General features: G+C 36.1%; 2 protein-coding genes across 5 annotated transcripts; both read left to right on the top strand.

The window, feature by feature from the left end:
* Positions 1 to 8,163: 8,163 nt before the first annotated feature.
* LOC148735652 (death domain-containing ATP nucleosidase-like) lies at positions 8,164 to 20,334 on the top strand. Of its 4 annotated transcripts, none has more exons than XM_088754283.1 (5): positions 8,164 to 8,302; positions 15,274 to 15,964; positions 17,518 to 17,703; positions 18,228 to 18,278; positions 19,025 to 20,334. In XM_088754283.1, exons 2-5 carry the CDS (start codon positions 15,286 to 15,288, stop codon positions 19,306 to 19,308), a joined length of 1,200 nt encoding a protein of 399 aa, XP_088610409.1. In that variant the 5' UTR covers positions 8,164 to 8,302; positions 15,274 to 15,285; the 3' UTR covers positions 19,309 to 20,334. The 4 variants fall into 4 exon arrangements, with proteins under 4 accessions (XP_088610409.1, XP_088610406.1, XP_088610410.1 ...); XM_088754280.1 differs by having other exon boundaries at positions 17,413 to 17,703; XM_088754281.1 differs by lacking the exon at positions 8,164 to 8,302 and adding an exon at positions 14,405 to 14,554 and having other exon boundaries at positions 17,413 to 17,703.
* Positions 20,335 to 21,456: 1,122 nt separating this feature from the next.
* LOC148735651 (cleavage and polyadenylation specificity factor subunit 3-like) lies at positions 21,457 to 27,636 on the top strand. Its single transcript, XM_088754285.1, has 6 exons — positions 21,457 to 21,615; positions 22,007 to 22,070; positions 23,048 to 23,145; positions 24,135 to 24,180; positions 24,798 to 24,850; positions 25,266 to 27,636. The coding sequence occupies exons 1-6, from the start codon at positions 21,539 to 21,541 to the stop codon at positions 25,369 to 25,371; spliced, it is 444 nt and encodes a 147-aa protein (XP_088610411.1). The 5' UTR covers positions 21,457 to 21,538; the 3' UTR covers positions 25,372 to 27,636.

The raw sequence follows: 27,636 nt of genomic DNA, 5'->3' as shown, positions 1-27,636 counted from the left end.
TGGTTGTCTAACTTCAATCAGATTGGTAAAAAAGAGCTCATGCTCATTTGATCAGTCAGACGCATGGCCAAATCTAGTTTATCATCTATCAGGAGCTGTAATAGTTTAGTCACATTACACCGCCTTACACGTGATCCTCTGAATGTCTACAGAGTACACCAAAACCTTAAAAATAACTTTTATTTTTACGTTTTGGTCTTTGTTCGGCATCCTCACTGATTTCGGTGGATGAGAGCTCAAATAACTGCTTTTTAAATTGTCCTTGAAGGTCAGTATCACTTTTTTTTATCCATTTTTCTATTTTGTTGTATTTTCCTTCCTTGTCAGGGTTTAGCAAGTTTTATTTTCGATATGGAGAGTAACATTGCCTCTGACTTCATCATCTCCCTATGGTTTAAAGTGACCAACGACGATTGCTTTCTTTCCCTGACAAAATTTAGGGAGTAAACATCTAACAAGAGCAATAACTTAGCGAGCAGCAATGAAAACGTACTGCGACCATGCATGTGTTTCACGCGTGTGTTACACGAGACAAGTGGAGAAATGAAGTGGAGAAATGTAACCGCTGACCGCGTTCGCAACGATCACATAACAATGAACAATAAACAACAGTTTACACGAGAAAGTGTCAAAATTATCAGTTTCTACTCTAGAGTCTCTTCGACACTTGTTCATGTTTCGTGAAGAGACAGTAATGTATTCTTAGTATAAGCGGGGGTGTGGAGATGAATGATTTAACCACTATCTATATCTCACTGATACGATCTGTTCTTGAATATTGCTGTGTAATATGGCACCACGCCCTCCCATCCTACCTTTCACAAGAGCTAGAACGAATACAGAAGCGTGCTCTTAAAATCATAGTACCTACTTTATCTTACCCAGAAGCTCTGCAATTCCTTAATTTAAGAACATTAGTTGAAAGACGTAGTGAACTTTGTGTTAAAACTCTTGAAAATATCTCAAGAGGAGGGCCACTTTTTAAACATCTCCTGAAAGAAAGAAAGCAAGTGCATCAGTATCAATTGAGGAACGCTAGCAATTTTTCAGTGACTAAATGCAGGACCGCAGCTTTTTCCCAAGGACTATTTTAGCCTTCAACAAATAAGAGTTTCTTTTCATATATATTTGCATACCCACATAGTTAAATGTTAGTTCTTAGTTATTTAATTAATTATCTTGTATTTTTAAACCCATTGTAGCCCAGTCCCTATCCACGCATGTAATTTTATATATTTGTTAAATAATTGTAACCACTTTGTAATTCAGATTTTCTGTGAAAATAAGAGAAATAAACTTATCTACCTACCTACCTACCTAAGGTCTTTTACTCCGGGGGGACTTTTCAAGATATCTCAGTATTTGATCACATTTCATGCAGCGGACTGGAAACGTTATTGCTGAAAATTTCAGCTGACTTTGAATTTCAGTTGACCAAAATTTTAATTCATTTCATGGAGTAGTATGAGATAAATTGCTTTTAAACTGTTATGATAACATTCATTAGCAATGGGTTTTATTCCTTCAGCTTTATCATATTGCGAGTCAACCAAACACCTCACTTTATACACCCTTCCTATGAGTCCTTTTTTGGCTGGAACCCTGTAATTATTCATATTCCCTCATCCGATGAAAAAGAATAGGAGCTTAAATCACCAGTGGAACCTGGCAAAGGAGACCCATTGAACAGTTCGTACTCGCACTGTTACTGTGTGATGATAAGGAAACTGAAGGTTTCAGAACACCTACTCATAGTTTACCATGTTCTCGAGCAATGCATGGGATTCATTCTCAATTGTCATAAATACGTCATCAATGACATAAACATTCTCTCCAAGTTAGATTTAAAGCCACTTTTTGAATTCTTTAAGTAAATTTTGATTTTCAGTTGTGGGTTCAGAAGTTTTAAAATTCTCAGTAATAATGACGAAAATATAAACAATTTTCTCAGAGTAACTTCAAAATAATTCAGCTATCGTATACTTGAAATTTTCTATAAAGGATCAGGTTGAAGAGTCGATCGATTAAATTATCAGTTACTTGACTTCATAAAGTATGCGTCACTGAAAGGTGAGTTAATACTGATTTGGTTACCAACAGATCATCTTATAGAGAGTTGGAAAAATAGTTACAGCATGCAATGAAAGGGTTAATTAACGTTAAAAACAAGGATAATAAATGTTTTTATTACAATCACCTCTTACATATGCGTAAGGTTGAGACAGTTAAATACAAACCTCGTGTCAGCAGATAGAAAGAGTAGAAAGGAAAAATGAAGTATAGTGTGCTCAATTCTCCTGTTATTATTAAGATTATTATTATTATTATTATTATTAAGATTGAGATAGTTAAATACAAACCTCGTGTCAGCAGATAGAAAGAGTAGAAAGGAAAAATGAAGTATAGTGTGCTCAATTCTCCTGTTATTATTAAGATTATTATTATTATTATTATTATTAAGATTGAAATAGTTAAATACAAACCTCGTGTCAGCAGATAGAAAGAGTAGAAAGGAAAAATGAAGTAAAGTGTGCTCAATTCTCCTGTTATTACTATTTAAGTAAAGTGGAAAAATAATAACATTTGCATCAATATATTAGGTTACGAAAAGAAGTGTTTCTTTCATTTCAAGTTTCTGAGTTCATTTGTGAATTCAAAATGAAATGAGGTAGTTATTTCTTTCAGATAATAATGGTAAAAACCGTTATGTTTATTTAAGGACTTATTTACAACAATACATATCAAAAGATTATAACTAACGAAAACCTTCGCAACCGTTGTAAAGTCAAATTGGTAAGCGATGAAAAGAAAATTTTAAGAAGTTAGCTCCAAGACTGACTTTCAATAGTTGTATCATCTACAACTAAGATTAAGTTGGTCTAAAACAATTCAAGGAAGTGCTTACAATTGACAATTTAGCTTAGGTAAGCGTTTGTATATTGGATTTGAGTGAAACATTGATGTAAAATTTCCACTTAAATTATTTCTTGGCTAAGTGCGTTGAAACCTGTGATCACCTTTAAATTAAATTTGAGGAACTTTACAATTTTATGAAGCTTTTCAAGGGGAAATTGTAACGCATGTCACAGACGGTATAAAAAAATATTTTCATAGGTTTAGACTATCAAAACGCAAAATAAGTACTTGAGAATAATTGAAAAATACCTTCAATAATTCTTATCGTCATAAATTCCCAATAGAAAGATTTATGAAAGAAAATGACATTAAATTATGAATTTTAGGAAAGTCATTAATTATAAACTTTCTTATTTGTTAGAGAAAATACCCTCCGTACATAATAAAAACTTTTACCTTTTTGAAATCGCTATGGAACATATAAGTAGTGATAACCGTATAATTAGAAAACTATATTTTGGTATTGTGAGTTATGGTAAATTATTTTAGTAAAATGTTTTAGCAACTTTTAAAGGATAGGTCATACCAACTGACTATCAAAGTCATTCATCACACCTTTTTCTCCTTGAAACAAAAATCCAGTGTGCATTTTGTTTAACTAAAGCATAAAAGTCTATGATGCAAGATGAATGTATTTCTGGCAGTCTTTTATTTTTTGAATAAACTCCTGTGATGTTAATGTCCAGTTTTTTACACCAATCTGGAATTTTTTCAAAATTGATATCTGGTATCCAAGTAACGGCATTCCTTCGAATGGTGAATTTTGCTTCAAACAGGTTCTATTGTTAGCTTTTTCCTTTTAAGTTTTATTTGTTGTTGTTGCTTCCATGAAAAGGGAAATGGAGGAGGAGTATAATAAGGTTAAATATCAGTCTTTTCATCGACAGATCTTGGCGCTGCACCATCAGAATCATCGGTTTGTGGAGGCAAACCAAACCTTGGTGCACCCTTTCGTATCAATGCTTTCATGATTAAACCTATAGATGCTAAGCGTGCAAGCATAAAAGCCGCCTATCTGTTGTACTTTACGAAATCTTATCAAAACCTTAAAAATAATCATGAATTTTATTAGGGAATTTTTTTGACGACTTATAACTTCCTTAGAAATTTCCTGCCTTAATTAACTTTGATGATAATTCTAAGGAGATTGCTTTACATATACTTAACTTACGAAGCTGTGAGGCAGAAATCAAAATTTTTGTTTCCGAACAGTCTTAACTAATTCACACATCGGTTCAAATAAGACAAATGAGTTAACTCTCGCGATTTGGTGACGCTTGCTTTGACTCCCGGGTTTTTTATTATTCTTAAGAATGTAGCTTTCGATACAATGAATATATGAAGTTCATATATTTGGAACTGCGGTATTAAATACGTATGATGCACGATCCGGCTTCGCAGTAGATAGCACTATTTATGCAATAGCGAAAAATCAGACCTGAAAAAAATCAGGCCTGTAAGGGATTCGAACCACTGACCTCTGCGATACTAGTGCAGCGCTCTACCAATTGAGCTAACAAGCCAACTGGGAGCAGGCCGTTAAGTTGATTCGTAATAAACCCGTGATGATAAATTAGATTCAATGAATATATGAAGTTCATATATTTTGAACTGCGGTATTAAATACGCATGATGCACGATCCGGCTTCGCAGTAGATAGCGCTATTTATGCAATAGCGAAAATCAGACCTGAGAAAAATCAGGCCTGTACGGGATTCGAACCACTGACCTCTGCGATACTAGTGCAGCGCTCTACCAATTGAGCTAACAAGCCAACTGGGAGTAGGCCGTTAAGTTGATTCGTAATAAACCCGTGATGATAAATTAGATACAATGAATGTATGAAGTTCATATATTTTGAACTGCGGTATTAAATACGCATGATGCACGATCCTTCGCAGTAGATAGCGCTATTTATGCAATAGCGAAAATCAGACCTGAAAAAAATCAGGCCCGTACAATACACAAACTACATACGAAGTATAATCGTGTGTCATCACGGTATTGTTCACAAGAGTCAAAGTACGGACATTTTCATTGTAAAGAGAAAGTGAAGGTGCGAAGAGAAAGTGGTGTATTTTCATGGATTGTGGGCGTTACGGAAGACGGAAGCGCCAACCATTGTTTCTCAGATGTGATTTGTACCGAGAGAGGGTTTTATCAGTTTTTGATTGACTATATCATATATAAAGATGAAAAAGTTAAATCCGTTGATTTAAACCACTCAATATTATTTGCTTAAAATTTGAACATCAGTAAATACTGGGAGAGCTAAGTCATGCGTTTAACCGTTTGACTTGGTCTTCAGTCATTCTTATTACTCCTCAATAATTCGGCCATCTACTCGATCGATTTCCTTCGACCGAGTTAAAGTGAGGAACATTTTTAATAATTACAGTCAAAAGATACTGATCCGGATATTTTAGGCGAGTTAAGTTTTAGAAGCCAGGATCGGATCGATATACAAGCTATCCGCACACTGACTGTACGAATCTCAATTGATCTTGTCGAATAGTTCCAAAATTTGATTTCGGTTTTTGTTGTCGCGAAATAGTTGTGAACAATCAAGTAGACGACAACAAGTTTCAAATCAATCCTGTATTTAGGGAGTAAACATCTAACAAGAGCAATAACTTAGCGAGCAGCAATGAAAACGTACTGCGACCATGCATGTGTTTCACGCGTGTGTTACACGAGACAAGTGGAGAATTGTAACCGCTGACCGCGTTCGCAACGATCACATAACAATGAACAATAAACAACAGTTTACACGAGAAAGTGTCAAAATTATCAGTTTCTACTCTAGAGTCTCTTCGACACTTGTTCATGTTTCGTGAAGAGACAGTAATGTATTCTTAGTATAAGCGGAAGCGCCAAGTGACTCATTCGATGTGATTTGCACCGAAACAAAGGATTTTACTCCATTCTTGAATCATAATATATCGTAGATGGCCATCCAAGAGCGAAAGCCGTCGATTTCATGGCTTACAACCATTCATTTCAATTTTTTTATGTACGCATGTGGGAACTGATTTATCAGTTGTGCTTCAGTGATTGTAAGAATCTTGAAAGATCAAATATATGATCTCTGACTAATGTTATGAATTTTTTTTTTTAGTCATGTAAGCATATTTTATCCATCTAATCGGTGTTTCTGAAAAGAAAGATTATGAAATTGTGAGTTTCACTCCTAAATCATACGAAGCATTGCACCCACCTGAACTGAAAATTATAAATCAATGATCAAAGCGAAGATTCCTCAGCTAACAGCTTCACTCCTAACTGACTATGCTTTGATCGCACTAGTGCAGAGAGAGAGAGAGAGAGATTAACTAATAGAAGCATTGCGCCTACATGTCCTGTAGAATGATCGATCAATGCCTTACAGTAAGAATTACTCACAGTAGTGCAGAGAAAGAGAAAAAACTGTATTAGAAGCATTGCACCTACATGTCCTGTAGAATGATCGATCGATGCCTTTCAGTAAGAATTACTCACAGTAGTGCAGAGAAAGAGAAAAAACTATATCAGAAGCATTGCACCTACATGTCCTGTAGAATGATCAATCAGTGCCTTTCAGTAAGAATTACTCACAGTAGTGCAGAGAAAGAGAAAAAGCTAGATCATAAACATTGCACCTACATGTCCTGTAGAATGATCAATCAATGCCTTTCAGTAAGAATTACTCACAGTAGTGCAGAGAAAGAGAAAAAACTATATCAGAAGCATTGCACCTACATGTCCTGTAGAATGATCAATCAATGCCTTACAGTAAGAATTACTCACAGTAGTGCAGAGAAAGAGAAAAAGCTATATCAGAAACATTGCACCTACATGTCCTGTAGAATGATCAATCAATGCCTTACAGCAAGAATTACTCAGCAAAAAACATCTCTCAAAACTGGCATATACCTTAATCACAGTAGTGAACAACACTGAAGGGAAAAACTAATTACCAGAAGCATTGCACATGCACGTAATGTAAGATGATCTTTCTGAGCCGAACAGTAACGATTCACGAGCAAAAGACGCTTCACTCTTAACTTGAATATATCTCGATCATATTAGTGTAGAACAAAGGAAAATATTACCATCAGGTGTCCCCGCTTCGACTGTATTTCAAATGTTCCGCTTTCAATGATGTCTCGTGATCTCTAATTTCGGTAAATTTGGTTGTTGAATCTGTAGCCAAGTTGATGTATCTACTCTCTCTTTCGGTGTTGTATGATTTACTTCAAAATATTTTTTCGAAATGTTTCAATCGACCTTTGTGAAGAGTTTGATCGTTTACGATTTGCGGGAGAAACATTTGAAGCACGCCGCAGCTAGAAAAAGGTCACGAAATCGAGCAATCTTTGACAATAACGTTGAAACAGCTTGGGATGCAAGTCCTATGCTGCTATCACATACGAGAAATAGCTTTATCGTTACGAGATAGTACATTGAATTTCATTTTTCTTGAGACTTAATTCACTTTGGCAACAAAATTAGATTTAAAGCTAACCAAGTTAATGAAATGAGTGAAATGCAACTGACTAAGAGTGACGCACTGAATAGTTATAATAGTGATATATATAATGTACTGGTCGCCATAAGTGTGTCCAAATTTGTGGATTGTATGCGCTGGTTTAGCATTTTATCGACATAAAAAATGGAAAGTTTAAATTTCAAACAAGTCTATTTCAAATATCAGTACATTGGGTGTATTGTAGTATATCATAATCAGCACGTTCGATTAATTTACAAATAAACCTTTCCGTTATTATTTACAGGTGTTCATTTGAGCTGAACGGCCGGATTCCGCCTGATGTAAGGCGGGATCTTTTTTGCAGTTTAATCACGACAGGGTAATCATGTCTTTAGTAAAATTTTGATTCATCTCACTGAGTAACGTGAGGTTTAGTTGCTGATCAATGTTTTTGCGTTCAACGCGTAGATAAAGCATATCAATCACCTCGTCACGGTCTGTAGGATATGTGTCTTCAATTAAAAAAAAAAATTATTGAAAAAAAAAAAATCTTGAATAGGGAAAGCTCCGAAAGTAGAGTAAAAAACCTCTGCATAGTACCACACAAAAAACGATTGGTTACGAAAACGGAATTTATCAGTCAGGTCTTCCTATTTGTTTCTTGTCTTAGCCATGAACTCCCGAGTGAGGTTACAGCCTGAATTCAGATTGAAGTTAGCTATGCTTGGTCAGGCAACCTAATAAATTATTCACGCATTTGCAAGTCTGTAATGAAGCTTTCTGAGAGGTGGGAAACTTTACGAGTAGTTCGATACACAATTTACCATACTAGCAGCGTACAAAGCGCTATCGTTTGGCTCCACCGTTTTATTCACAAGAGTCAACTACGGACATTTTTATTGCAAAGAGAAAGTGAAGGTGAGAAGAGAAAGTGATATATTTGGACTGCCAAGCGTCATTCTTTACACGTGATTTGTGCCGAGCTGGGAGTTTATCGATTTCTGCGAAAAACTGTGTTAATGATAGACATGTAAGAGCCATTGATGAAGAAATTTTAAAACCAATTTTTTTATTCACATGACGCGTAAATGATGAAAACAGTAGAGAAATTACGCGAATCATTTTCAAAATTGCATTTACCCGTTTGACTTGGTCTTCAGTCGCTCTTATCACTCCTCGATCGATAGTCCGTTCAATCGATTCCCTTTCGACCTTGTAAAAGTGCTGAATATTTTCAGTTGGTGATTGCATTTGCAGCATTACCGAACATTTTAGACGAATTAAGTCTTAAGCTGGTGCAGCGATGGTCGACGCTTGACCAGACGCTGAAACTGTTCGCTTGAGTTAATCTGAATTTTAAAGCAACGATAGGGGACAGGATCGGATCGACATGTAGCTGTCCGTTCTTCGCTAGAAGAATCTCAAAAAATCTTGTCAACTATGTCCGCTTTAGGATATGGTTTGTGAAGAAGAAGCAGCGTGTTTTTTTTTTTTTTTTTTTTTTTGCCAAGAGAGAGCCTCCAAGCATGACTTGTTCGATCTGATGCGATTTGCACTGAAGCAAATAGAATTAAAACAATTGCTGTGTGATAGCTATGTTGCAGATGGACATGCAAGAGCGTGATTGGCGTTGACTTTCATAGCCTACAACCACTCAGCTCCATTTCTTTCAAGTTTATCACGACACCTGAAGGATTTTAACGCTAGGCGATGGAATCTTAGACAAGGAGAATTGATTCATAACTTGTGCTTTGAGTGTAGGAAAGATCGCATATGTCCAAATTTTCATTTTTCGTCCATGTTTCTTGAGATCTTATCAACGCAATGAATTTCTTTATTAGACCTGTATGCAATTTTACTTATCTCCTTGGTCTCTCTACTTGAACGATTGCGAAGTTGTGAGGCAGACATCAAAATTTTTGTTTTCGAATCTTCACTGATTCGCGCTTCGGTTCACTCAATACAAACGAGTGAACTCTAGCGATTTGTTTACGCTTGCTTTCACGGTCTCCAGGCCTTTGAATTATTTTTATGAATGTAGCTTTAATGGCAGTCGTAGCTATGGTCCTTTTCTCAGATGGATTTTATAGACATCGCAGTATTTGATCGTATTTCATGCACCACAGTGGAAACGAAGTTCCTGCAAATTCCAGCTGACTTCGAATTTCAATTGACCAAAACTTGAACTCATTTTTAAAGATGAATTACTTTTTAACTGTTTTCATAACATTCATTATCAATTGCTATCATCCCTTTATCTTTATCATTTTGCGAGTCAACCAAACATCCCACTTTATACACCCTTCCCATTAACTGTCTCTTGCAGTGATAGATTGATTGGTATCCTTTTTTGACTTGAACCTTGTGATTATTCATGTAGTAGCTTCATCCTCTGAATTTACAAGAATAGGAGCTTAAATCACCAGTAGAACCTGACAAAGGAGATCGATTGAACACCACTCGCACTGTTACTGTGTGGTGATAAGAAAATGAGGAATTCAGAACAGTTACTTATAGTTTAACTTGTTGTCAAGTAATTCATGGATTCATTCTCAATTGTCATAAATATGTCGTCAATATATAGCACAAACGTTCTCTCAAAGTTAGTTTTTAACGTCACTTTTTGAATCCTTTAAATAAAATTTGATTTTTAGCTGTGGTTTCAGTAGTTTTGAAATTCTCAGTAATGATGACGAAAATATAAACAATTTTCTCAAAGTTACTTCAAAATAATTCAGCTATCGTATACTTGAATTTTTCTCAAAAGGATTTGTTTGGAGAATTCATCGATGAAATTATCAGTTAATTGATTCCATAAAGTATGCACCACTGAAAGGTGAGTTTATAGTGAATTAGTTACCAACGGATCATCTTAAACAGAGTGGCCAAAATAGTTACAGCATGCAGTGAAAGGGCTAATCAACGTGAAAAATAAGGATGATAAATGTTCTTATTACAATTACCTTTTGCATATGCATAAGGTTGAGACAGTTAAATATCAACCTCGTGTCAGTAAATACAAAGAATATGAAGGAAAAATGAAGTATTATGACCTCAATTCTCCTGTTATTATCATTCAAGTAAGTAAAGTGGAAAAGAATAACATTTGTATTAATATATTCGGTTACAAAAAGAAGTGTTTCTTTTATTGCAGATCTCTGAGTTCAGTTGTGAAAATGAAATGAGCCATTTAGTTATTTCAGATAATAATGGTAAAAACCATTATGTTTATATAAGGACTGAATTACAATTGTACATATCAAAAGATTTAAATCAACAGTAAAAAACTTTCGCAACCGTTGTAAAACCAAATCGGTAAGCGATGAAAAGAAGAGTTTAAGAAGTTAGCTGCAAGACTGACTTTCAATAGTTATATCATCTACAACGAAGATTAAGTTGGTCTAAAACAATTCAAGGAAATGCTCACAATTGACCATTTAACTTATATAGGTGCTTGTATTTTGGATTTGAGTGAAACATTGATGTACAACTTCCACTGTAATTATTTCTTGGCTAAGTGCGTTGAAGCCTGTGATCATCTATAAATTGAATTTGATAAACTATACAAATTTTATGAAGATATTCAATAGGAAATTGCAACGCCTGTCACTGACAGCATAACAGAATTTATCATAGATTTAGACTCTATCAAAACGCAAAATAAGTATTTGAGAATCATTGGAAAATATCCTAACAAATTCTCATTGCCATAAATTTCTAATAGAAAGATTTTATGAAAGAAAATGACATGTAAATTAAGAATTTTGGGAAAGTCATTAATTATAAACTTTTACACCAATCTATGAATGGACTATTTTAAAAAGTAACACAGGTCTCCGAGTAATAGCATTCCTTCGAATTGTGATTTTGCTCCAATCAGGTCTGTTGTCAGCCCTCTCCTTTTTTAATTTGTTTTCCTTTTATTTTCAAGAAACGAGAAATGGAAGAGGAGTATAAGAGGGTGAAACATGAGGTTTTCCAGCGCTAAATTTTGGTGCTGCACCATCAGAATTATCGGTTTGTGGTGGTAATAAACCAAACCTTAGTGCACCCTTTCCTGTCAATGCTTTCACGATTAAAGAAATACCTATAGGTGCTAAACGTGCACCGAGAAATACGCCTTCATGTGATTTAGTTGGTTTATTTTTTTTAACTTGCTGCTACTTTATAGTACATCAACAATGTTTTTTTTTTTTTTTTGCTGTAAGCATATTTTATGTTTTATCAACTGGTGTTTTTTTCTTTGAGGGATTAAAAGCTGACTATCTGTTGCACGAAATATTTCATCACTACCTAGATATCCTAATTCACCCAAAACACCTTGCACCAAATAAGGAAGAAACTTTCCGGCTATCTTTGTGGCAAAAGAGAGAGCTTTTGCTCCCAAACTTACCAAAACAGAACAGAAACATCCTCTCTCTTGAATTACACTTCTTATTTGTAATTTTGAAATCTTGATGTCAAAACCTGTTTTACTTTTTGTGCTTTTAGAAGTTTAATTATTTATTTGTTGTTTATTAAGCAAAACCTGATGATTACCAACAAAATTTTCATGAGATAACCTTAAAGTAATGAGACTCTTTTTCTCATGTGCACTTTGAATTAAGTTTTCTCCATTCATTTTCCTTTGAATTTACGTTATATGGATGATACATTATTCTCATATATAATAAGATTATACAATTTTCATATTCAAACAATGACCAATTTATTATCAATTTTCTCAATCTTACAAGTTATTCATGTAGAATCACGGAATGAATCCTGTAATCACCTTTACATGCTGCGTGCACTCTACAAAGAAATAGTTTTTGGCTTTGGATCTCTTGTAAGGTTATCTGCCTGATATGTAAGGTTGAATCAAATTAGATTTGGTGTAAAGACTATAATATTTATTTAAATTCAACTGCCTACCTGTAATATGATAATCATTTCTTATCACACCTACCATAAATCATTGATTATACGTGCCTTGTGCTAGCATCAAATTCTTTCTTTGCATAAAACATACCATTTCCATATTCCATACCACAACCACTAAAGTAGAATTATCTCCGCCTGCATTCAAGTTAAAGGTGTGCATTGCATATGGGTTTTGATCTGTATCATTTGTTTTTTCTCTGTGACGATCGGATATAAGAAATTATAAAAAAACTGGATCATTCGATAATGCAATTCAAGACTTTTCATTGGCTTAGCCATTATGATATATGGGCCTATATACCATAATCTACAAATATGGTATGCGTACGCGTCAGCTTAAAATTAAAAGGGAACTAAAAATTTTGATAAAATTTAATAATTTCATTTAACGTTTTTAATAAAACAATTATTCCACTCGTGCTTGTTGGATATATATATATATCTTATTAACCAAGCGCCAGGGCCGTACTGGGAGAATATCGGCCCGAGGTCTTGACAGTACGGACCGAGCGCAGCGAGGTCCGCACAAAAAAGACCGAGGGCAGATATTCTTCCAGTACGGTCCCGAGCAAGCTTGGTTAATAAGAGATTTATTAAACGACTGAAGGTCAAAGGGACACAAGTGCGGTATCATTCGGGACCATTCGGGGCAGTGCCCGGTCCAATACTTAGAGAATATTGGACCGGCAATAGAGCACTTTGATTGGTTGATTTTAGTTATTGGCCCTCTGACTGCCCGAGTCGTGGTATAAGAGATGATTATAGCCAACTAGGCACTACGCGCCTCGTTGGCTATTTATCATCTCATATCCAACGCGCGCCCGTGGAATAATTGTTAAATATCTTTTACATCATCTATACTTGCTGGAATCTTAAAGAAACCGGACATTGAGCAAAGTACGGTTTGGTTATTTCTCAATGTTATTGAGTTCAACGCGAGGAGAAGGCATATTAATCATGTCTCTACAGGTCTGTAGGATATGCAATTCCAGGGTTAAAACGCAAAAGACCAAAAAATTTGTTCGGAGGCAGTGCCCCAAGCTGTGGGGCTATGGCGAGTGAAAAAAATATTTGGCGACCAGCAGATTTTTTTGTTGAAATTAATTGGAAGGAAAAGAACACTGGGAAAAATGTATCGATCCTTTGTCGAATGATCAAACGAACAAACGCCACTATCTCCTGTCTTTCTCTTTTTCTCCCTCGCCCTTTCGTAACTCCCGGATACGCATAAACCCAAATGGAGCACCAATTTCGTTTGAGATCAACTTTCTTTTACATTACATGCAGTATCTGAGTCTAAACTTCAACTTCGCAGTAAGAAGTATGGTGACTAAATATCAGGTGACTCGAGATGTCATTTACAATACGGAGTGTTTTAATACCAATACTTCAGCTCTCTAGTCAAATGAAGAGATTTTTTGAGTTAATTAATCGACCGAAATTGCTTTAAACATGATTATTTACTGGATCTCAGCAATTTTCTAGTAAACCATTTCTGCTTCCTGAGATCAGAGGGGATCATACTATGAGGAGAAATTAGATACTTGATACTGTTTGGATTAAAGGTTAGAATCGTTTGTTGCGAGATTAAAAAGACGAGATTAAAAGGCGAGGTAAAATGGAGATCTGCGTGGATTTGGATTTTCCTTGTCTCAGTGTGGTGGATGTGGTTAAAATAAACATTGCCCTTTCTTAGAAATGCATGAGAGGTCAATAAAAATCAAAGATGTATTTTCAAGCTGAACGTAAGTTCTTTATGGTAGATACAAGGTTTGCCTCATTGAAAGTTCCCCCCAACGAGTTCACCCATAATACTAAGACGACTTCTTCCCATCTATTCATTGCTTTTTTCATCAGTTTTCCTGTAAGTTGTCAGTAAGCACGCTATGTAGGACCTTAGTTTCTCTCGAATATTTGCAGTCATGCTCTTTTACAGCTCATCCTGTACATATCCCGGCGTCCCTTAGGACTCATTTATAAGCAACAATGGAGCCTTTCTGACTAGTCTTTACGGCTGGTCCGCTGGTTGCAAATACCCTGACCAGATTAACAAGGAAACAATATTGCTCCTTATAATCGCATAAATTACTAAGCCCTCTGGCCTCGTTTTCGTGCTCTTTGACCATGCAGTCCCTGAAGCCTCTGACTTGATTCTCAGCCATACGGATTACCCCGCGATTGTTCTTCTCACCATTTCGACTCTTTCTTGACTCAGAAGAAACGAATTTGTGATTCCTACTGCAGAAGGTTAGTTACGAATTGGGATGACTCGAATCTACCGAGTTTACGGTAGGTACGAGTATAACTTTTTGGCATGTTCCCACCAATGGCGTAGCTCCGCTTTCTGCATATAAACCCACATAGAACTCACAATCCCTCCAATCGCTCTTACGAAGGGCTAACGCTCGAAACGTCAGCTTTTTTATTCGTTACGGTGGCCACTTTACAATTTCAACTTAGTTGATTTGACCAGATTACCCCACCGACGCAGCACCACTCAGTTTCTTTAGAAACTTTTAGCCTTTATTCATTTAAAACATGTTGTCGAATTGTTTCAATCGGCCGGCCTTTGGGAAGAGCTTTCATCGTTTACGATCAGCATCCAACTCCTATGCTACAACTACAGTTAAGTGGAATCTGTTCATCGGCCTTATCCTCACAAATAAAAAGAGCTTTTTCGAGAGATGAGTATATGCTAAATTTAGTTTAACTCGAATCTTTCATTTCATTAACAAAAGTAGACTTAAACTTGACCACATGAGTGGGTATATTTTTAAACGGCGATAGTTTGACACTGAGTGAAGAATTGTATGAACTGATTGCAATAATTATATAAGTGAGTCGAGTTTTGTGGAATGTATTCGTAGATTTAGCATTTTATCATATGAGAAAGGTACTGAGCATACGGGTTGGTGAAACTAACTCATTTTCAGGTCGCCTGAAGAGATTTTTGTGTTTATTCTTAGGCCCTATGAAACATGGCAAACCGGGAGCCCCCGAAAGTTACAGTTCGAGTGCTAGAGAAAAATGAACTCACTGGGATGGAAAAGCGTTGGGAAGATATCGAGAAAGAATTCTTGCCTGTTGATATTATTCTCCTGACAGTGAAGGACGAGGAGCGCTTAAGTTGCCTCACGTTCCTCAGCCGGATCGCAATGGGTTATAACAGCTCGGTTGGTGATGTGTACTTCGGGTATATTGAAGGGTCAGTTCCTCTAAAGATCGCAGTAATTCAGTGCTCGATGGGTTCCAGTAATCCTGATGGTTCCCTGATTAAAGTCAAAGATGCAGTCCCAGTCTTAAGGCCCAAAGCGGTGTTCTGTGTTGGTTTCTGTGGTGGATTAAACACGAAGAAGGCCGAGCTCGGGGATGTAATTGTATCCTCAAAGTTGATAACCTATGCTTTCAACAAACAAGGAAACAACGGGATCATAGATCGATCCCGTATAGTTGATCCAAGTAGGAATATAGCTACTCTTATCCCGAATATTGGAGACGGTTGGAAAGCTCCTTTGGTAAACGCAGAAGATCTGAACGTGACGGTACGTAATGATGGCGTGTTTCTCAGTGGTCCTGAGGTTGTTGATAATAAAGAACGTCGGGATCAATTGATGAAGCGATTTCCCGATGCAACTGCCATCGAAATGGAAGGCGAAGGTATTGTTTGAATCACTCCATAACTTGATCAAGAGCTCTAATAGATCCCATAGAAACAATTGCAGAAGGAAAATGTACTTAAGAGGGCATCCATGCAAAAATCAAACAAAAATAGAATTTTTGTGAAAAGGCCCAAATTGAAATTGTCTTTATTTTTGCACACAAGTAGCTCAAATAATAAGCTAAGAAACACTGTGTGTTTTTCCTCCCTCAAACCTTTTCTTTTCAGTATTTTCAAGAAAAAGGAACGTTTTGCTTTTACCCCCCTGGAATTGATGGATCGGGTCATAAAAGGTCGCTCGATCCGCGTTTCAAGTATTTTGCATCTAGGGAATCTAACCGAAGTTTGCTCTTTCACAGACTCTTCCACTTCTGTAAAATTTAAGTTCTGTAGCAATTGTTGTTTAGTAACTTTAAGTCACACGAAAAAACCTGCAAAAAGATGCTGGTGAAAATAACCTCTCTTAACCATTTGTCATTTGTCTGAATTCCATCAAACTCTGTATGTAAATTTCCGAAGGAACAGGATTCAAAATTACATAAAATTTAGCGTGGGCGAATGTGCTCTTGAAGTAGGAATCTCTTCAAAATAACGCACTGAAGAAATAAAATCACGCAATATGTTAATTGCGTGACCAAAACCTAAGGAGCATTTCTGTCTTCGAAATAACTTCGGATTGAATGGGAAAACTTATTTAAAGTTGAGTAACATAAGATTGCACTTTACCGTTCAATTTCCTTTTTTTTTTTTTTTTGCAGAGATATTTTTTCATTGTTCTGTCTAGTACGTAGTACGAATATGCACAAGAACGAGTGATCATGAAGAGCAGACGATTAGAGCTTAGCTGGTCCCTCGCATACGCATCTTGGGCTTTTCCTCCTTGTTTAACTTGTCATATGTCTTTACCTGTCCCTTTCAATTAGCAATGGACCAAGGGGTGGTTCGGTCGACATAACTTACGTAAAAAAGAAATAATAAGCTTAAATATCCATTAGCTCTAATTTTGCCCTTATGTTTTCCTTAGTGTGGTTTTTTTTTTAATTTAGGAAAAAATACTCAGCGTTTCTTGTCTGATTAAGGCAAAAATAGGGACAATTTCAATTTTTGAGCCTTGCCTCAAATATTACATTTTTGTCTGATTTTTGCACGGAAGTCCTATTACGATAGTTACAACGCTTTAAATTTTTTCTCTTAGCCAAAGGCGCTGTATACCAGCAGCCGTTCCTTTTTAGCGGTTTTTTTTTTTTTTTGCATTTCTGTTGTTCGGGAAGCAAGTCAACCCTTCTCTCTCTTCAATCGTTGTCTCTGCTTTATACTGAATCAAAAGCCGTTTTCTGTTGGCTTCGTATTCGTATGCGTTATCTTTGCTTGCTGAAAACGACAGGATACATAGAATATATGTGAACGTTAAAAGGAGGAAAGACGAATTAATCATTTTCCTTTTAAGGATTTGTATGTAGAATACTGAGTATAAGAAAAAGAACGATATTTCACCGCCTTCTTTGTCTGCGATACATAAAGTTCGTGACAGAAAATGTTCCATTCTTGGTAGGTCTATTTCCCGCCGCCCGTAACCTTGGCATCGAATGGATAGTCATCAAAGGAGTGTCAGACTACGCTGATGGTAACAAATCTGGCACTGACTCTTGGAGACTATTTGCCAGTGTAATGGCAGCCTCGCTTGTTGCACACTTTTTATGTCGAGGACATTTGTTTAAGGACTGGCCTCACTATCGCAGTAAGTGACTATATTTATGATGTATGATCGACTGATTCCGCAAGACCTGCAAAAAGCGATGCTGCGCTGCGTTTATATTAGTTAATTTTTAAACAGTTGATTGTCCAGATATATGCATTAAACATATGTCTATGAACTAGTAGTATTTTTGTTCTGAGACTGAGGAACCAGTTCGGTTCTGAGGGCTAAAATTGTGTTTTAATTTCCTGTGCGCCGTTCCCCTTTCTCCACCTATCATGACAATGGTACCATGAGGATGACGGATAACAAAAATAGTTCCCAATAATCAGAAAGAAACAGTCATCCAGTTGTCTATCAATCCTTAAAACAACAATAACTTAGATAATATCAAAAGGTAAACTTTGGGCACCTTTTGGCGTTAGTAATTCTGCAATCTAGAACAGCCAGATGAGCATAAATAGAGTGCGGCAAAACATTTTGTGCTAAGTCTATTAAGTCTCGCGAAGATTTTGAAAGACTTTTTACTGTAAGGGCATGATATAACTTTCTTTTCATGTTCTTAGATCTAAAGAGACGGTTGTCGTCCACTCATTCGGGAGCAGAGGACACCCGAGGTAATTATTGTTTCCAAAGTGAACGCATACACTCTTGAATACTCTCTGAAGGGAGCTTAAAGTGCTTAATAAACCCAGATTATTACCTATGCTGCATGGAGGTGAGGAACAGACCAAGTGCTTCTCTATACTCGAGCTTAGATCTGAAAAGTGCAGAACAGACGCTCGAGCAGAACAGTGCAGTGATAAGAGGGTAAAGGTTGAGCTGCATAAAAAGGGTTGAGGACTTAAAGATACACAATCTGTCTTTAGTAGCAAAGCCGTGCAGCAGCAGGACAAATACAACTATCGTATTATTTTAAAGGCTGTGAACAAGACAATATCGAGAACAAAATATTACAATTAGGACTCTGTAGAGGTACTGATCAATTTTCCTCCCTTAGTCATTTCGTTTCAATAGCATCGCATTTGAGAAAAAAAAAAACTAATCATGGTAACATGAGACGAGAGATTGTTTGCTAGAAAACGTAATTTGTGATTTCCTTGTTGGAGATGGTTGTCGGGTTGTACGCCAATGATCAGATCCTAATGAGTTTGGAAAGCTTTCTAAGTAGCTTCTTTTGGGAAAAGTCATTTACCCTCTACTGCAAACGTCTCCTCGCCTAAGCCTGACATTCCGTAAGGCCAACCATTCGATATCGCATCATACCAAAAACATAAATCACCTTTCCCTACATTTGTTCACCTTATTGCTAGATCGTTAAAGCTTCCTTTTTAACTTTTTCCTTTCCCATTATTAACCTCAGCTAAGGTTAAGGCTGGAAAACCAACAGACGAAGAGTTAGAGGAGCTGTCTCAGAAAATTGGAGTAAAATGGGAGTCATTGGGGAGACGCCTAGGATTCGACGACGCCGCAATAACTTGCTTTTGTCACGACAATAGGAGGCTGCAAAAGAAGGCTCACAGTATGTTAAAAGATTGGAAACTAAACAAAGGCGAGGGTGCCACTTACACAGTTTTGTACGATGCTCTGTGTCACAAATTGGTAGGATGTAAACTTTTAGCGGAAAACTTTTGTTGTGATTTGTAGAAAATGCCGTTCCTTATTTAGTCACTTCATTGATCCTCTCTTGATTATAAAGATGAGTCATTTCTCTATTATTTCATATGTATGTCTGAAAACTGCATAGAGTGTCTGTATTGACGGGCATTCGCACTTAGTAAGTCTTTCATTTTACTTGCACCTAAGGATATGGAAAATTTAGCTTTGGAGAACAGATCACGGTTCGCTCTTATTTTTTCAGTGAAGAACCGTTGCTAAAGAACATCAAATATGGTAACACGCGAGACATCTTAATTAACCCTTTACACTTTGATATTAGAAAGCATTTTTTACTTTACTATTCTCTCGGTCTATTCACTCCTTACTTTTCTCTTAAGCGACACTGTAAGGAGAAATTAGATACTGGACAATTTAGGTTGAGGGGTTCACCGTTTATGGCGAACTCAGAATATGAAGTAACAGTTTGATCTTGCATAGAGTTAGATTTTCCTTGTATCAGCCGTGTGATGGATATAAATACAGTCGAATCCCAATAACTCGAACCCTTGTAATGTCAAACCTTGCGCTAAATCCAACCAAACTCAGCCGATATCCACTGGATTTCCGTCGTACATTTACTTAATTTTATCCTCGATGACTCGAACCCCCGGCTATTTCAAATCAGTCTTCCCTTCCCTTCCCTTCCCTTCAGGTCATTCTAGTAACAAACGGTGTACTGCAGTACAATGCATTTACGTTACGTTGCAATTTCTGATGTAATTTATTGATCCATTTGAATTCCACTTCTCTACAATTAAATTTGAAAAACGGTAAACACCGTTTTTCTATTTTTCTGGGTCCTTTGTTTCACTCCCGATAACTCGAATAAGTCGATACGTCAAAACTTTTTCAATTTCCCTTGAGGGTTCGAGTTATCGGAATTCAAATGCCTGCCTATAACACTTAGTGGCCTTGGGATAAAGTTTGCATGAGCTGAGCTGTCACTTTGTCATTGTCAAATGTGGAAGGTCAATAAAGATCAATTATAAATGAGGAATGATTCCTCAGCCTGAATTTCCATGACTTTTTATGATTTCTGGAGGTTTCGCCTCATTGCAATTTCGCCCCCAACAAGTTCACTCTTATTATGACCAGCTCTCCCAGTCAAATTAAAGAAGTTCACCGCAATGCTTTTCTAATGTTTGGGGTTTCCCAAATATAAAACCGGTTTCTTCTCAACTAAAGCCATATCATAGTTCTTTAAGCGTGTCAATCAATCCAATCAATCAATCCTTATTTAAATTATTAAATCCTTATTAAATTATTAAATCCTTATTAAATCGTTATGTATTTATTTATACACGTGATACCTGGGAGTACAGAAGTTCTCGTTAAAACTTGTACGTGTATGTACAATTAGAAAGAAAACATAATTTCTGTAAGAATACAAATAATAAGTAGAACTATTAAATAACTAAAAACAGGATCGAAGATCGTAGACAAGAGCTATCATCAAAAATTTACAATATCAACAATATTAACAATAACAATATTTACAATCACTACCGCTAAGCCATGTGGGCTTTTAAGTGAACGCTTGAATGAAACATACAGAAATGCTTGAATACAGAAAACATACAGAAATCAGTGTCACCTTCATGCTGCAACGCACAAGTTCGCGATTGACTCAGCAAAATGACCTGCCGGATTTTAATCATTAATATTCAAGCTACGTTTTTTTTTACAAGTTGAAGTCGATCTTCGGAAAAGCTAACTTGGTTAAAGCTAAACTCAAACAAAAAATATTTTCACTATGTAGATTCAACCAACCGCTGGATCTGCATTAGTAACAACCACATATCGGTCTGAAGTTTCAGTCTTACAACAAACGTTTCTCAAAATAAAAAGTTGAGATTTGTTTTTCATTGTATTTACAATTTTGCCACTTGCTTGTTCATCAAACTCGTACTTTTTTTGATGAGTTCCCCATTGAGTCATCAGTAAACGCGCTATGCGTGCCTATCATGTCTAACTGTCGGAAGGAATAAGGGGGGTATTAATTGTGGTGCTGCGTCAGGTGGGAAGGGGAGGGGTTACAAGGTAATCTAGTTTTAACGACTGAGTTGGAAGTATAAATTACCCTCGTTTCGAGTATCAAGAAGGGCTATCGCTCGAAACGTCAGCATCAAAAACTCTCAGTTAATCTTCTGATACATTACGTGTGTTTTACACCACCTTATCTTTGCACTGATCGCGGACGCAAGTTGTCAGTTTTAAAATGGCGGCGACAGTGAAGAGAAAACCGGAATCGATTGTGCCGCCAGAAGAAAGTGATTTGCTCAGAATAACTCCACTGTAAGTTGCTCGTTACCATACATCTCAAGGTAGCCGTGTAAAGAAGTCCATAGTCTAGTGTTTGATTGGTTCCGATCTGTTGTTGGTTGTTGTTGAAGCCTGCATAAGAGCATGCGGATGCACGTGTGCTAACCACCAAAACTATTTAGTAACCCATCGCGATCGATTTCAGGCGTCCTTCCCCTTAGTTAACTTAGAAACTTCTTTTTAACCGATGCTGTCAGATGTGCTAGCGGACCTGCCGCTGCAAATGAACAGTCGATTAACGCAGCAAAATATAATTTTTACACTCATCATCATTGTTATGATTTTCTGGGAAGCATCTGGCTACTTTCTCAAATTGTTTGGGAATGGATCTGACATTAAACTCTTTACCGGTATGTTTGCTTAGGGGAGCTGGACAAGAAGTAGGTCGGTCATGTCACATCCTGGAATTCAAAGGAAAGAAAGTGATGGTAAGTAATTACAACGTACTCAACCCTTTCACCAGCAGGATTTAAAGGCTACATGTAATTCTTCTGACTGTTTTGCGTTCATTTCTGTCTTGACTGTTTGAGACCCAGTAGCCTAATGAGTGAGCACTGGACTCCAGGTCAAGAAGTCTCAGTTGGAGACCTGGTCTGGTCATTGCATTGTGTTCTTGGGAAAAAAACACTTTACTCTCCCAGTGCTTGTTTCTATCCCAAGCCCAGTCATTCGAAGGCCGATATGCACAAACTCAGGGTTAAATTTGAATCCATATTTCTTTATTTCTCTATTCAAGAGTCTTCTTGTGATAATTTTCCCTATTCTTTTTAAAACATCCAATCATCAAATTGTAAACAAAAAGAATAAAATGTACTGAATTTTTTTTAAAGGTCTCAGATCTGAAATAAAATATCCCTGCCACTAACCCTGGGTTATCTCAACCAAGCTTTGAGCAATCCAGCCTAGGAATTTGACTGGGTAGCAGCAAATTGTCAGGGAACCCTAATAAAATGCAAGGAAGGGAGGGCTAATGTTTCAAAGGACTAGTATCCCATCTGTGGGGGAGGGGGAAATATGCTCCAGCTAAATGGGCTGTTTGGCTTAAATTTTTCTGTCTCAACTGGTCCTGACAAGGTGTCATTGCATTAGTAAGTATTGCTTTGTTGAGAATTTTCCCACTCCTTGTTGCCTTTAGGTATGTAATAGCTCCTATTTCTGGTGTATGACAATCTGTAATTTGAAATCATTCTGAGTCCTCAAGGTTATTGATCAATTCTCTTGTGAACATTGAGGGTCATGCAGGCACAAATAGAACAAAATTTTAAAGAGAGGAATCCTTTGAAAAGATGAACAAATAATGTTCATTGAGACATGTATTTCTGCATAAGGAATACAATAACAGATTACACACAGCTGTACTAATCACTCCCTCTTTTAACTCTTTTTAACATTTCCCACTTTTTAGCTGGACTGTGGAATTCATCCCGGAATGTCAGGAATGGAGTCTCTACCTTTTCTTGATGAAATTGATACAGCAGAAATTGATCTTCTCCTTGTCAGTCAGTGAGTGGTGTATTGAAAAAAATATTATTTGTCTTAACGGAAGTCTACTCATCTTTATCAAATCACAGTTAACCACCAACAAACCATTGCACAGTCTAATGGTCACCTGACCTAAGGATCAAAGAGTACTTGAAACCCTTAAATGAGTGATTGAACAGAACAGGGCCAAGTTCTACAAAGGGGGGATACATGTTATTCTATCCAACAGATAAGATGCTATCCAGTGGTGAAAAGTACTAGGCTATCAAATGGAAAGAGATTTATCTAGTGGATGGTGTTATCCAACCTTAGATCAAGATGAGGCCAGGGTCTGGAAAGGTTTTTTCCTCTGTTAGATGGGTGAGGGGAACTACATGTACACATGTACATTGCATATATAGAGATGTGTGTAAATAATTCAATACAAGCTGTTAATAGAGCCTACAAGCACATGATGAAGAAAACATTTGTGTGTACTTTACAAGGTTAATCCACCTCCTATCAATGGTATTTGATAAGATAGTTACTGTAAAAATCAATCTTTTATTCCTTTTTTGAGCAAATGAGAAGGGGTGCGAGCTTAAAGGAGGGTTTAGGAAGAGGAGAACTTGATGAAACAGTTAAGCATCAATCAGGGCTGTGGTTTAGCAGCATCCATTGGCCCATGGCACCTTACTTTTGCTCTTGGACGACTCAGAAGTCTTAGTTTTTTTTTTATAAAAAGCATATGCTGGGCACCCTGGATTTCAGAGTTTCAGGGCACTGGGCTCCCTTCAATTTTTCTTAGAGCACAGTCTTGTCAATATTTTATTCTTTAACTGAGCATTAAGGGAGGGGCAGGGAGTAGAACTTGAAAACCAGAAAAAAACTTATGGTTTAAAATAACATGAGTTGTACAAGTGTATGTATCAAGGAGTAGGGGTTATGTGTAATTTAAATTATCTAGTTAAAGTATTAAAATCACTTTCAAACCTATGTGCAAAAGAAATTTTTCTGTTGTCTATTTCCAGCTTTCATCTAGATCATTGTGGATCACTACCATGGTTTTTGGAAAAGGTAAAAATAGCCACCATAATGTTCTGATGCATGTACATTGAGATGGAATCTGCTGTTCATTTAATTGTATATTTAAAACTTACAATGTCAATATCTTGAAAAAACCTATTCAAGTTCATAAAGGCTGATAGTTTCGAAAGAAACTGTTTGGGGCTGCATCGGTGGGAGTAACGAAATAATTTGGATATATCAACAAAGTTGAAATGGTAAATTGGCCACCGTAACCACTACAAAAGCTGACGTTTCGAGCGTTAGCCCTTCGTCGGAGCGAAGAGTTCAGTAGAGTTAGTTTAATTCTCTGTCTTGTTTCACCTCCACAGCAATGTTCAGTGCTCTTTTAGGAAATCTGTTTCCCTTCATACCCTGACATCAGTATGCATATTCTCCATACTCTTCTCTATACATTTCTCATGGTGCCAACAAGAAGAATTTGTTTAACAGTCACGACTGTTTTTAGATGGCGATCATTTCGAATCTCATGACCCTGGTGTGTAATTCATGTCTAACACGGTAAGGAGAAATTAGGTGGTAGCTACTCTCAGGGATTGTTGGGTTAGGTCTTAAGATTAGATTCCATTTTATTTTATCACTCGAGGATTTTTTCATTATTTTTTTAGACAATATTCAAAGGAAGAGTCTTCATGACACATGCAACCAAAGCAATATACAGGTAAAATGCATTATTTAGATGATACAGATGAAGATTACTTATTAGGATATACCACACAGGTGGCTGGTGTGGAAGTGATGAGTATTTTGCACCTCTGAGCAGCCTAAGAGACAAATTTACACCTTAAGAGTTTAATTTCAGACCATTTTTCAGTATATTTGACAGAAATAAAGCTTGAAACTAAAACGTTTTGGTATGTGCTTTTGTTAACTCTCAGAGCCTGGCGAGGTTAAAGGCTTCAGTGAGTAAACCATGAAAATCAGTAATAATAGTTAAGTTTGGCAAAAGTTAGTCAGTTGATTATTTTAATTACAACTAATCTTTCAAAGGGTATTTATCTATTCAACCTTGCAATGTAGAAGAAAACAGAAAGAACTCATTTACATGGTGATTAAATTATTTTTCTTTCTTTCAGACTAATAGCTGTTCCTGTGGAGAATATATTGAGGAAATTTCTGATAGTGAATGTCTCATCAGGATGTTTCTTGTGTATGCTACCGAATCCTTATGAAAAAGACTGAGTAGCAATTTTTTTCTTATGTATGAGTAACATGTAAATACGTGTTTTAACGCTGCATGTGCACTAGAAAAAAATTACAAGGAGCTCTCAATAGTTCTCAATAGAGATTCAGGGCACCCAGCACAACTCCTATATGAAAAACTTAGGTTAATGTGGTGACCCAAAGGCAAGTGTTAGTTGTCTGAGGTACCTAGGCTGCACCCTTACGGCACAGCCCTGATGTTTAAACCACTTTCTTTGAAATTTTAAATAGCCACTCTTAAGCAATAGGGGAGTCATTTTATGCAATTTAGAGCTCTTGAAATTGAATATCTCTGTGCTTTACAAGGCACAGAAATCTTGTTCTTTTGCTAAGCCTAAATGTTCTTGTTAATTTTGGGCTGTTTTTGTACAGTTTTTCACTCTGTGGAAAGTATATAGTGCTATATAAATATTTGTTTTACCCAAAGTGATTGATATAAATTGTTACAAAGTAAATAAATAAGATGTATTTACAGTGTGTGTTAGGGCAATGAGTGACTTCTTCAAACTTAATCACCTGCAGTATAGCAAGTATACGTAGCAGTATGTAAAAGCTGTTACCATTTTTCAAAGTTTTGTATTGTTACATAGTAAATAAATAGGATGTATTTACTATGTATGTTAGATCCAAAAGGTACACTCTACAGTGCATAGGAAATACGTAGCAGTATGTAAAAGCTATGTTACCATTTTTCAAAGTTTTGTATTGTTACATAGTAAATAAATAGGCTGTATTTACTATGTATGTTACATCAAAAGTTACACTCTACATTGCTTAGGAAATACATAGCAGTATGTAAAAGCTATGTTACCATTTTTCAAAGTTTTGTATTGTTACATAGTAAATAAATAGGATGTATTCACTATGTATGTTAGATCCAAAAGTTACACTCTACATTGCATAGGAAATACATAGCAGTATGTAAAAGCTATGTTACAATATTTCAGAGATTTTTATTGTTATATAGTAAATAAGTAGGATGTCTATACTATGTATGTCAAGATAAAAAATCAGCCCATGTAACACATAGGTAATAAATAGCTATTTAAAAAGTATGTGAAGTTCGAAAATAGATTTTACATAGACATTTAAAACCCATCAATTTTTTCAATAGATTCTTCATAGTATCAACATAACCTTTACCTGCCCTACAATATGTGGTTTGCATGCAAAATAGTATTTACATAGGCAGTCTCAAGCACTGCATAGGTAAAACATAGCTAAACATATTAAAAACATACTATTAGCTTAGGCTTTAAATATGTCTGATTCTACAAGGGTCGATTCTCTTTTGACAGTTGAAGTGACGAATTTTTTTTTTCATTTTTTCTTTTTAATTATTTTATTCACAACCTTACAAATTACAAATACAGTCACTTACGTAACTTACAGTACAATACGACTACTCACATTATTTACAGTGTAACAACGGTTTACGCTACTTACAAAACAGTTCAAAGCTTACACTACTATTGTTAGATTCTACTATTACAACAAAGTGCCACTGTTACTAGTTTTACAGTATTATAATACACTATACTATAAAATACTAACACAGATATTACTACTTCTAGTATTGCAATTAGCTTAACCAGTTACTTATTTATTAGCCACTTTTTATTAAATTTATCTAAAGTATTATTCTTCATACACACATATTTTTTTTCTGTTTTAAACTCATTTTTAACCTTTAACTTGAAGCCAGTTATATTGGGCAATATTTGAGTTCTTCTGCAATCCCATAAATATATCTTAGCTATCAGTAATAAGTAATTAAGTAAAGGGCATTTCGTGATTATAATACCTACAATAACATCTTTCAAGGTAAGGTGTACAAATTATTTTGAAAGACTGTAAAAATAAGATTCAAAATCTCTCCAAAAACTTTTTGTTTTTATGCAATCAAAAAGAAGATGGCTCAAGGTTTCTGATTCAGACTTGCAAAAGGAGCATTTATCTTCTGTGATGAATCCTATCTTAAATAGCTTGGTGTTAGTGAATAATATGGAATTTAGGACCTTGTACTGGAAGGCTCTCACGTAAGGTTCAAAGCTCACTGTGTGAGGCAAGATAAACACTTATTTTTAATTGTTCTTCGTTTAAGTTGAAATCACGTTTTAAAACTTGTGCATTGTTTGGAGATTTTTCTTTTGTGCTTAGGAGCAGAGTGTAATAATGTTTTGATGTCTTTTCCAAAACATCAAAGACCTTGTTGTTGATCATTAAAGAGTGGGAGATTTCCAA

This window comes from Stylophora pistillata, chromosome 3, assembly GCF_964205215.1.
Source record: "Stylophora pistillata chromosome 3, jaStyPist1.2, whole genome shotgun sequence".
Taxonomy (NCBI): domain Eukaryota; kingdom Metazoa; phylum Cnidaria; class Anthozoa; order Scleractinia; family Pocilloporidae; genus Stylophora; species Stylophora pistillata.
The sequence above is the reverse complement of the archived record's forward strand: the minus strand, read 5'-3'. Positions and strand labels throughout refer to the sequence as shown.

Bases quoted from the DNA above. Each gene is read 5' to 3' on its own strand.
- LOC148735652 (XM_088754280.1), top strand. From the start codon at position 15,286: ATGGCAAACCGGGAGCCCCCGAAAGTTACAGTTCGAGTGCTAGAGAAA. The intron at 17,704-18,227 runs GTAAGTGACTAT...TCATGTTCTTAG, and splicing joins GGACTGGCCTCACTATCGCA to ATCTAAAGAGACGGTTGTCG. The intron at 18,279-19,024 runs GTAATTATTGTT...TATTAACCTCAG, and splicing joins GGGAGCAGAGGACACCCGAG to CTAAGGTTAAGGCTGGAAAA.
- LOC148735651 (XM_088754285.1), top strand. From the start codon at position 21,539: ATGGCGGCGACAGTGAAGAGAAAACCGGAATCGATTGTGCCGCCAGAA. The intron at 21,616-22,006 runs GTAAGTTGCTCG...ATGTTTGCTTAG, and splicing joins TTGCTCAGAATAACTCCACT to GGGAGCTGGACAAGAAGTAG. The intron at 24,851-25,265 runs GTAAAATGCATT...TCTTTCTTTCAG, and splicing joins GCAACCAAAGCAATATACAG to ACTAATAGCTGTTCCTGTGG.